This window comes from Microtus ochrogaster, chromosome 19 (genome assembly GCF_000317375.1).
Source record: "Microtus ochrogaster isolate Prairie Vole_2 chromosome 19, MicOch1.0, whole genome shotgun sequence".
NCBI classification, from domain to species: domain Eukaryota; kingdom Metazoa; phylum Chordata; class Mammalia; order Rodentia; family Cricetidae; genus Microtus; species Microtus ochrogaster.
The window spans coordinates 46,910,620-46,922,723 of NC_022021.1; the positions used below are offsets into that span (position 1 = coordinate 46,910,620).

At 42.1% G+C, this 12,104-nt stretch overlaps 1 protein-coding gene across 3 annotated transcripts in view; it reads left to right on the forward strand.

The window, feature by feature from the left end:
- Positions 1–12,104, forward strand: part of Sema5a (semaphorin 5A) — a 429,658-nt gene that overhangs the window by 189,191 nt on the left and 228,363 nt on the right. For all 3 annotated transcript variants that reach the window (XM_013349712.2, XM_026783702.1, XM_026783703.1), the window contains one exon: positions 11,391–11,490. In XM_013349712.2, coding sequence (XP_013205166.1) covers positions 11,391–11,490 — 100 coding nt within the window. The remainder of the gene's footprint in view (positions 1–11,390; positions 11,491–12,104) is intronic.

Genomic DNA, 12,104 nt, shown 5'->3' on the forward strand with positions numbered 1-12,104 from the left:
GCAAGGCATGCAGCTTCTAGAACTACAGATAGCGCTACCCAGAAGGCCAAGCTGGGAGGCCCAGACAGCTTGCTATTTCCTCCCACATAAAGTGAAACAACAGTAATTAAAACTGAGGTTTCAAATGATTTGTGTGTCACTGCTGAGAAGGCTCAAGAATATTTTTTAATGAAAAGAATAATAAACCAATGTCATAAAGCATTCTGCATTTGCCATTTCCAGTTGTTGGCATGTGGCATGCAATAATTTATATAGGTCAGGTGATTGAAGCTCTCCCTAAACCAATCTATAGTGAAATCTCACTATATGGGTTTCATCAGGACACAGCCATGTCCAGAGATTGTCAACTATGTTTATGCTACATTAGAAGAACATTCTGATATGCAAAGTCTAAACCATTTACTATTTTATTTTATACCAAACCAACAATGGCACTAAAAGCATACAAACCCCTAAACCCATACCACGCAGGATCACTGAGCAAATACATATATTATGACAGATAATCGATGTTTTATCAACAGATGCAAGATACATAAATGCACAAGAGAACTCTGGACACATCTATTCAGACGAAGGGCTTGCTAAAACTCACCCAGCAAGGCAGCACCAAAGGGTTAGAAAAAAATCCCGATTACCAGGTCCCTACACATTATCACATATCCCATGATTCCAACTGGGAGTCGCGTTATCAGAATCTTTGAACCTATTGGTTTTGCAGCCGTCTTTTGGGGGTGTGAGGGGAGACACATGAAAAGTCGCTGTGAGATTCCCTGGACACCAGACGGTGGTGTAAGTGTGAACTAGGAGAACAAAGAAAGCTAGTGTATGCAAGGGTGTGGGTTGGCTGCCGGGGATGGGCTGCCTTTGAGTAAGTCCATATGCTGGGAGGTCTATGGGGCCACCAGACTCTAGGAATGCGATTTCTTCTGTCTGTGTTGCCTTCGTAATGGATTGGGACACACATGGCAATGGATGGAGCTGTGCTCTCTTCCAACTCCCTGGGAAAATTTATCTATGACAGACTGCCGTCTGGCTTCCTTTACTTGAATACTAATGGCACTTAATAGAATAATGGGTGTTTGGAATGGAGTGTTTGTTCATTTGTGTAGCCTGTTGGTAATTTACTGGTTTTTAAGGCAAGTGTCTGAAGTAAAAATAGATGTCCGTCCAAGCCACCATACACCGTTCCTGAAAGTGGAGTTGGATAAACCGTGTGAAGGGAAAACACATGAATGCTGCTGAAGACGAGATGGATGGCGTTGTCCTGGCTTCTGTCACAAGCCTATTATAGCCCTGGGAAGAAGGTGGCAACCCAGGGTCTCAATAAAGAAGAGGTGTCTCATAAATTTTTGAACTAACCACTTAAGACTAGTTATTTTTTTAATTTTGAAAATACTTATTTTTCTGTATCTTTTAAATTTTTCAACATAAAAGATCTCCCTAAGTCATCTATATACACATATAGCATGGGTCTTCACTCATAATTACTACAATCCCCAAATTCTTATTTTTAAGATGTTTTTAAAGACTAATTCAGCATGCCATAGTTGTCTTTCTGTGTCTGACTTATTTCTCTGAACATAATAATCTTCTTTGTACTTCTATTTAAGAGAACTTGGATCTCTTCTTAGTAGTTTAAATAATCACCAAAGTGACGTAGTAATGTTTATATATCTCTGACTCATTTAGTCCAATTCTTGCTATTTGAATATCATCCAGAAATTTATACGTAGGGTTTTTTTTAATGCATGGTGTTTATTATAGAAATGGAAATGATCTATAGGAATTTCCAAGACTTCCAGGTTTGATAACTGACTAAAAGGACTGGCAATGTGAAAAAAAAAAACTGATAATCTTTCAAATGTTTTCCTAAATTGATAACATGTTGATTGAAATTATTAAACATAAAAGGTACTGTCCTTGTTTTCTTTGGATTGCTGCCATAAACACCATGGTCGCAGCCCACTCCTGGAGGAAAGGGTTTATTTTCCTTACATGACCCAGTCACAGTCCACCAATGAGGGAGGACAGTCCAGCAACTCTGTCGGGAGCAGAAGCCAAGTCCTGAGGAATGCTGCCTACTCGCTTGCTTCCAGTCTCGAAGCCGGCTGCCTTTCTCACACAGCAATTTGTAATCAAGGAAATGGCCCAGAGACAAGCGCACAGGCCGGTCTGATGGAGAAAGTTTTCTAGCTGAGTTTCTCTCAGAGTTGCTCCAGTTTGTGTCAAGCTGGAAAACACTCAACCACACAGACGTATGTGACAAGGTTCAGGAGATACACACAGAATCTATTCACAGTGCTAAATTCTCCCAGCTGTCACACTTAGCAGAGTGGCTCACCTTGCTTTGATATCCTGTGTTTTCATTGGCGGTCTGTTTACTGTGTGGGGGGCTTCTACCTGACAGATCCATCTCCATGTCTTTCTGACCTCTCCAAAGATCATACTCAGACAACATGGCCAAAGACACCATGTCCATATCACTAATGTAGAGTATACAGCATGGATTAATTTCCTCAGGTAAGTTAAAGGAAAAGAAATCCCATCGGGCAGGGACGAATGTCAAGGACTCAGTGAAAACGTAGATTCTTTTTGAGTGCATTTGGTTGGAATACCTTAGACTTACTGAACCAGCAAGTAAAGAAATAATTTCAATTTGAGTAGTTCACACCCAGATAAAACCTAGTGATGAGAAATAAAGGTAGCCAATAGTTGGGACTTCCTGGCCAGCAAGCCTAGCCTAATCAGAAAAATCCCAAGCTTAGCCTCTAGACTCCACAAGCACCGTCACACGCATGCAGCCTCAACCCCCATACAAGCATGCTCACCACCTCTTCCCCCCAGAGAATACACACACGGAACTTCAAAGATGTTGTAGGTAAGCGGTAAAAATAACACAGTAGGTTTCATTTGGGCAGCATCAAAATATTCTAAGTAAATTGAGTTAAAGTATAGGAATTAATTTTCCTACATTGTAACACTTCGAAGGTGGTCACGGAAACTTCCCAGTGACACGTATGGTATTCTTGTTAGACAGAGTTATACTAAAGCATTTATTACCATTTTCTCCCTCATGGGACCCATTAATGCCTACTTCAGTTTATCTTTCTTGTGTGTATCTGTTCTGTTGAAGCTAAATTATTATAAATGTGACTTTGTTTCCCAGGCAGTGCCTGCAGTGGTTTCTTTTATATAGCAGAGACTTAAATATTCATTGCCACATGAATGAATGACTGGGCTCCCCAGTATTGTTGGTGCACATTGTGGTAATGATAAGTTCTGGGGGACATGTGGGTCTGTCTTGGGGAACATGTGCTTGTTCTGGTGTATCCCTGGAATCTCTGCTTCTGCAAAGAGGCCACCTTGGGGCTTATTAGACATTTCTCCAAGCCTGGAGACTTCTGTTAAGAATGCGGCATGTCTCCTGAGTTCTCGCGCCTTGCTGCTGAGTTCTGCAGAGGGGGTGGATTACATTTGAATGTGATTTTCGGGGAGCAGGAGAAGGAAAAGAAACTGAGCCTGAGGTCTGAGAACAGGACAGAAGGAGACCATCATGGCTTAAGAGAATAAACTTTTCTTTGAGGCTGAGATCAGACCAGTTTGTGAATGTGGCAGAAGCTGATGCAAACTGAGAAGTCTTCAAATGTTTTTCTGCAATTCCTGATATTACCTAGAGCTGACTGGCTCCTTAAATGCGTGCCCGGCTTCAAGTTACTGTGGGTTACATGGCCGCCGTGCACACAGGGCAGGCTGTTTGGCTATTCCTAGCGCTGGGCTGGTATTGGAGAGAGGTGGTGGGGGAGGATAGTACTCATTGAATAGAAAGTACTCGTTTTCCCAATTTTAGCCATATTGTCAGCATTTGTAATTCTAAAGTCATAAATCTCAAGGAAATTACTTTTTAATGTCCCCTGGCACAACATTAAGACTTTGCAATTAGATTTTATAGCTTACGGTCATATGTTACGGGTCACAATGCAGGATGAAGACCCTTCTGCAGAACAGACTCAGAAATTTAAGATGGAGCAGGCTGGGAAGTAGCTTCCTGGTAAATGGGGTACTGGTGGTTTCAGGCTGATCCTAGCCCAGAATTTCAAGATCTTGCATTGCATATGAATTCTCGCATCTTCTTTCTAAAATGTTCATTTTCAATTATTCTTGTGAGAGCTACCGGTGAGAAAAGCCGGCCGGCTGCTGACCACCGTGGTCCTTATCTTAAGGAAATGGCGATGAGCGATTTAGTAAAGTAGAAAGCTATGAAGGTCTTAACAATTCTAAGCAAAAGAAAAGAGAAGCCCCATTCAGAAGGTGTTTCTTGAAGTATTTTTTTTAAACCTTTCCATTATTACCCCTTTTCGGGTGTGTCTGAGGTGTGTACAGTGCAGAGGTAGCTGGGCCATAGTTGCTTGAAACTCTCCTGCTATTGACACCGAGTTTCTGCGATAGTTCAAGTATTTCTCATCTGTGCAGAGAAATCAGAGAAATGAATGGAACTTCAGAGACAGAGTGGCTGCCGAAGGCAGTGCTACCTTCCAGTAGATCTGTGATGCATGCTTGGGCCATGGTGAAGTGTTTTGTTTTGACTTACTACTAGATAGATAGATAGATAGATAGATAGATAGATAGATAGATAGATAGATAGATAGATAGATAGATAGACAGACAGACACATGAAGTCTGGGCACTAAAATATTTTGTAGTCTTTTAAAGGATTACAGAAAGAACTGGGGGCTGGAATCCTTGTGAGTCTAGTTTTAGGGGTGATTGTTGGCATGGAGCATTGGCTAATGCTCACAGGGAATTGACTTTTGCAAATGACATAGAATGATATCTAGAAAAGGGGGCTGAAGGGAAAGAGAGGTAACAGCTAGCAAGCAGGAAACAGTGGAGCAAACCAGTACAGACCTGCTACCCTATTCTTGGTAGGGCTTTAAAACATTTCACTCCCCGGGTTTTGAATCATAATCTCAGCTTAGATGATGTTGATAGGGCAGGTTATGCAATGCACTGAAGCTGGAAATAAAGTCCACAGAGGAAGAGAGGCTGCCAGCTTTACAGCGTATTAGCTATCTTTGCGGTAAGATCTTTGTACACCTTAGATAAAAGTGAGTAAAAGAAAAACCTTCCAGAATGTTTTTCTGTACTTCATCCTGCACTCTCTTCCCTGCTGTGCTGACAACAGCCAAGAGCCAGCTGCTACACCGTCAGGACAGTGTCTGATTCAAACACCACACACTCATACATGATCACACATCAGCGCTTTGTGGTAGACTGCCACACACACACACACACACACACACACACACACACACACACACACTCACACATCAGTGCTTTGTGGTCGACTGCCACACACACACACACATACACTCACACATCAGCGCTTTGTGGTTGACTCACACACACACACACACACACACTCACACATCAGCGCTTTGTGGTTGACTGCCACACACACACACACACACTCACACATCAGCACTGCATAGGTCACTCACACATCAGTGCTTTGTGGTCGACTGCCACACACACACACACATACACACTCACACATCAGCGCTTTGTGGTCGACTGCCACACACACACACACACCCATATACACTCACACATCAGCACTTTGTGGTCGACTGCCACGCACACACACACACACATACACACTCACACATCAGTGCTTTGTGGTTGACTGCCACACACACACACACACACACACACACACACACACACACCAGCACTCCACTCTGTGTGCTTCTCATCTTCATCGCAATAAAGCAGATCTGGATATGGTTGGCAGTTTTATCCTTAATACTTACGAAAGACATTTGGATCCTAAAACCTGGCTAACGGACATGGTAAAAGGTGTGTGTGTGTGTGTGTGTGTGTGTGTGTGTGTGTGTGTGTGTGTGTGCCACGGCATTCATGTGGAAGTCAGAAGCCTATCTCAGTGTCAGTTTCTGCCTTCCATATTGTTTGAGAAAGTGTCTTTTGTTGTTTAGCCCCGTGTGCAAGGCAAGCTGGCCTATAATCTTCAGAGATGTCTCTGCCTCTACCTCCTACCTCCTGTAGGAGTGCTGGCGTTGCAGACGTGTGCCCTGGTTTGTAGGAATTTTCATGTGGATTCTGGGAATCAGAGAATGCAGGTAGTCAGAGTTACACGAGCCTTCTCCCCAGCTCTGAGGGTGTGCCCCCTCAGATCCTAATTGATACTCAGATCATTATTAATATTAACACTAGTACAAGCAGTAGACTCTTTGTGCAGGCTGAAGGAGAGATTGGCATGGTTAGCCCAGTTATGTAAGGCTGCATTTCATTGTTCTGAAGTCTGCAGTTGAGAAACAAGTGGGTATTGATTTTGCTTAACAATGTATCAATAGGAATACATTTGCTTTTGAAATGAAGAGGTTGCTTGTTTCCCCTTTGTTTTGTGACCTTGGTTCTGTGCGGCTGTCTTTCTATGCCTAGTAAGTTTTCCTAATACAGTTCTGTAACTAGGTGAGTTTCTATGTCATTGGCTTTGGGTCTAAGCATGACTCCCCTCACCATGCTTCTATCTTCTCACCTATGATGAAGAGGACGGTGGAGATTCAGATTTGTGAGTTGCTTGCAACAGAGCCTAGAACCAACCATCCTGCTTATATTATGTATTAGCTCCGTGGGAGCAAGTGGTCCTGGTGTGTGTTTTCTATGCATAGCTTCAGTGGCAGAGAGTTAGCCATGCAACTTCTTGAGGCATAGAAACAATAGGTTTTTTTTCTTTGTGCTTCAACTTCTTTGTCTGATGCACACTGCTTTCTGTCTATGGCTTGGGGAATATTTTTCTACCATAGCCAGTTCTAACTAAGTGTACACTATGATTCTGTTTTCTGTGTGAATTCAAATCCCCATAGATGTTTTGAAATGTTTTCTCTGTCCCGGAATGGGCTGGAATGAAAGAATTCAGGATGGAATTGGAACTAGGCCACGACAGTCCTCATCCACCCTCATCCACTTTAACATATCAAGCCAAGTTGAGTTGCTGAGAGTTGATGCTGCAGGCAGCGGCCAGCCCCATCTGGGTCCAGTATTGTCCCTTAGCAACAGGATCCTCTTATGGCCATGTTTTCAGATTTCAGCTTACGGCATTATTACCTGGACTATCTCTAGAATGTTTTTGCTTGAGATAAGAGTTCTTCCAATTACCTTTCCTATATAAGGAAGGGGTTACTGACTGGCATCTGTCTAGCCAGCATACAATTTAAGGTTCCCAATTCCTTTTGACCAAATTTATTAACCATCACTCATATTGATAAAAGAGTTTTCTTAAAAGTGGAAACCACATATCTTTTAGAAGCAATTTGTATACTTCTGGCAAAATATTGGCAAGATATAATGTGTGAGCTTATTTTGTTGTAAGAACTCAAATGTCAACACACCTGACTTTGGGGTTGGTATGTGCACACATGTATTTGATTTGCTGATACTATATACTTTTCTTTAACATAATATAAGCTGTGTTCTCAGTTGATCCCTGAGATTTAGTTCTTATGATACTACTGACTCGCCTTACTACTTAGATTATCATGATAATTACAACCTCAAGCTGAGTTGAGAAATTTTCCCTTTTGTCTGAAATAACTTATAAAACATTTGCATTATATATTCCTTATGAATTACATAAACCTAGTTTTGTCATTCCTCCAGCATGCCATATGGTGGAGTTCATTATGAAATTAGTTCATGTGCTTTTAATAACAAAGTGGTGCAGACCAATAATCTCTGAAACGTTTCCTAGTAGACTTGTATCTGTTGAGGGGCAGCGACTTGGTTATACTGGAGACTTTAAAGGGCAAAAGGGAATGAAGGAATTTAAAGAGATGGGATTTTGCAAAAGTCAGAGCCCTGGTCTTCAGGAGAGGATGGAGAACACTGTGAGGCTCTGGTTTGTTCCTGCAGGGGATCAGCTGGAGAGCTTGGTCTGAGTAGAAACTCTCAGAAAGATGGCCTCAGTAAGAAGAATGGGCAAAGGATACACAAAGTTGAGGCAAAGTAACATTCATGATGCAATAGACAATCAAAATGAAGAAACTGTACAGTTTGGTTGATTTTTGAATGAAGGTTGCCCCCTGTAAAAGTACACGGGTTTTTTTTTGGGGGGGGGAGTGAGGGGACACCTTTGCATCTCAGTTAAACCTAATGGAACAACTCTGACTATATTGTTACCTCATTTTCCTTTCCTTATTTAGCTTCCTTTCACGCTTGGGGGTGTTCTCAGGAGCACCCTTGTTTTTGTTGCTGCTGTTCCTCAGAACAGAAACCTAATCCTGAAGGGCTTCTTTTCAACCAGCTCCAAGGTCTCCACTATTCCACCTTTAATGGATGAATGCGTGCTGAACAAGCTAGCTGGCTATTTTCTGATATTTGTAATACTTTTTCTGCTCTTACTTGGTTTGCATTTCTCCACTAGCAAGCAAGGTCAGCCTTGGCTCTGCTAATTTTTCCCTCTCGTGCTTGGGAGAGGACCTGGGTGCTCACCTCTGGAGCCTCTAAGTTGAGGTGAATGAAGTGCGAGGCACTCCGCCCAGCCTGGGAGTCTAGATCGGGGCTCTTTGTTTGTGGGCTCCTCATCTAAATAGTGATCGTTTCAATTTAAGCATGGCGTCATTTCTTCTGGTCTTAGTGACGTGTGGAAATGGTCTGCAGTCCATCTGCTGCCTGTCCACGTTAGTGGGAGTCATTCTTTAGGTTGCACTTTCGGGAAAACAAGTCGTGCCCTCTGACCCTTGACTCCCTGGTTTAACCTGCAGATGTTTTGTTTTCTTCAATCCCCACCCTTGTTGGTCTCACCTCCCAGCAGCTGTCACATTTCTGTTGTCTACTGCTACCTACATTCTATGATATTTAGTGTTTTTAATATCGTGTTCTCTACACTCTCCGTAGCATCCTCCCTGTCAAAGGGCACTCTTGTTCCCAGGATCTTTGATTCCATAACTTAAGTGCTCTCTTGAAAGCCTGTAAATTCTTTCTTGTTGCATCTGCTCAGAAGCCCAGATGTCACAGACTTTACCTGAATCCCCCGTGGTTGACATGAAACAAACCTTGTCCAACCAAGCATTTCTTAAGCTGCTCCTGCTTTTTCCTTTCCCCATCCTTTCTCCTTCCCCTTCCTTCCACTTAACTCCTCTGGAAATGACCCACTCATGTCTACTCTTTAGCTCCACGCCCGACTCAATGGCCACCACATTCAAGGCACCGCCCCTGACTGTAGACACCAGAACTTGGGTTTTCATCGCCCATTACCTGGAAGTATTCTCATAGTGAGGATGGTTGTATGAGATACAGAGAAAGGAAACCATGGTCTTCGTGTTGGAATATGGATGGCTAGATGACATAGAGCCAGAGGGAAACCACCGTCCTCATGTTAGAATAAAGATGGCCAGCGATGTGCTGGAGAGATGGCTCAGTGATTAATAGGACTGATTCTTCTTCCAGAGGACCTGGGTTCAATTCCCAGCACTCATGTGGCAGCTCACAGCTGTTTCCAGTTCCAGAGGACTGGACACCCTCATGCAGACATACATTCAGGCAATATACCAATGCACATAAAATAAGATTAAATTAAATGATTAAAACAGAGCCAAAATTTTTTTAAAAGTGTTAGCTCCCTCCCCATGGGAAGTCTTATCCTCTCTGAGGAATGGATACGGGGTATGGGGGAAGATGGAGGAAGTGGGAGGAGGGGACAAAGTGGGAACTAGGGTTGGAATGTAAAACTTCAATTTAATAATAATAATAATAATAATAATAATAATAATGGAAGTGATTATAAACAGAAAAATAAATTAAAAAGCGTAGCTTCCATAAGGTTGGTACAGAGGATCATTGTGGTCTGTATGTTACTCCCTTACCTGCTCCTCTAAGATGTGTGACTCTAGACGTCTCTTCCCTTCCATTATCCCCGCCAACCTCTCCTCTCTGTAATTATATAATCCCGATGGCCCTGTAGACACTTATAAATTGTATTGACATTTATAGAGACATTACCACTATTGCCCTAATGGCATTACAATTTCTTAGAAGGATCCTTTACTCATAACATGTTACAACACTGATGTCTTGTATGTGTAGTTATAATGAGTAGTTGTTTTAATTGATTTATGGTAAACATGAAGAAGTGTTTGTGAAATGCCAAGAATAACACACTTCCGTATGGTAGCATATACATTAAAATTTCGAAACCAAATCTGTGTATAAGCTTAGACCTGTTTTGCTTTAAGAGGAAAATAAATTCCAATCAATATCAATTCCCCAGGAACAGATAATGAAGATATTTTGCTATCCACGCACAAGGCGTTATATGACAAGAGTTTTCCGTACTAGATCTGTTTTTATCTTCAGCGTCTGTTCGAAGAGATTATTGCCTTTCTTTAAGCCAGTAACAGCATTGGTTTGACAGCTAGCATATGCCCATTTAGTCAGCATGATATTACTCAAGCACTAAATCCAAGAAAAAGAACATCTAACTCTATAGTTGGTTGCCAAGGAAGAGGGGAAGGTATCTTGAAACTGGCAAGCAATGCGCGGCATGTTTCTTCAGTGCCAGGAATGAGGCACGGTTTAGAAGCAGCGTTATGTCCTTTTGCATACACTGTCATTTCCTCACAGTCTGACTCTGGTAAGCTAATGTCTAATGAGAGTTAACAGTGCTTGTAAAAAATTAAAAAAAAAAAAGAACCAAGAAGAACAAGAAAGAAAGAAAGAAAGAAAGAAAGAAAGAAAGAAAGAAAGAAAGAAAGAAAGAAAGAAAGGAGCCTTAGAGTGGCTGCCTCCTGATTTCCCTTAGAAAAAATGTAATTGAGCCATAGGAGTAACTACAAAGTTCTCATCCCTAAACATTCATAAAGGATCAAATGTGTTTAAAAAGTCTAATTTACAGGGCCAAAATAGAAATCTAATTGACCTGGAATACTCACTTGAAAGCGACAGAGGTGTCCATGCTTTGTCCTTGCTTCTGAGTCTAGTGGGGTTGACCAGTGTGCAGGGCCCAGCCCTGGAGTCTTAGGAAATGGTCCTTACCATCCCCTGTTGCTCCAGTGGGTCTTGTAAAGTGTGAACACTCAGCCTGCAGCCAAAAGGAAAATGCACATCTGGCTTGTTAATCACGGCCAAACACCCATGTCTAGATTGCTCTTTGTTGAGTGGCCGCCTTCTGTATTTTGCAGGTTAACATATGAATTATGTGATATCCTGATAAAAAGCCTATAGTGGCACCTGTTAATTGTCCCAGGGGATATCCAAGTCCTTGCTGCTATGCTTGTTACCTGATCTGCCCTCTCTGTCATCCTGCAGGAAGATCATTCATTCATTTTTTTTTTTTTTTACCTTTTTCATTTGTTTCTTTCTTTCACATTTAGAAATTGGCCCCTGGTTACGGGAGTTCAGAGCAGAGAATGCTGTGGATTTCTCGAGGTTAACATTTGACCCAGGACAGAAGGAACTTATCGTAGGAACAAGGTAAGAGATGCTGTGTTTTTGTCTTCAGAGATATTTTTCTGATTTCATCATTTATCTGTACAGTACGCCCCCCCCCCCCGGCTTTCTTGGCTGAAATCAGTGTGTACTGAATAATGTAATTTCATCTGAGAAGGAAGGGTTAAGTACATGCCATTTGGTACGTCCTCAGTAAGGGCACAGCGAGCTCCTCACTGCAAGCGTGGACCATCCCCGCCCTGCTGCAGCAAGTCTGCAGACCTGATTTCATGAAATTGTTCCCACCATAATCCCAGAGGATTCTTTCAGGGTTTTATTCTTATGTTAGAGATGAGGAGACTGGGGTAGAAAGTAAACAAAAACAAAAACTTGTTGTCCAGAAGCATACACCCTGTGAAAGATGGACCCCAATTTCAAACCCAGCCACTTTGGTCCCAGCAAACATGTTTTTGACTTCTGTATGTTTTTGAGTAGAGTTCAAGAGACAATACATCTCCATATACTTGGGCTTCTAAACAACCACTGTTATCATGTCTTTCCTCCTTTCTTTTCCTTTCCTTTCCTTTCCTTTCCTTTCCTTTCCTTTCCTTTCCTTTCCTTTCCTTTCCTTTCCTTTCCTTTCCTTTCCTTCCCTTCCC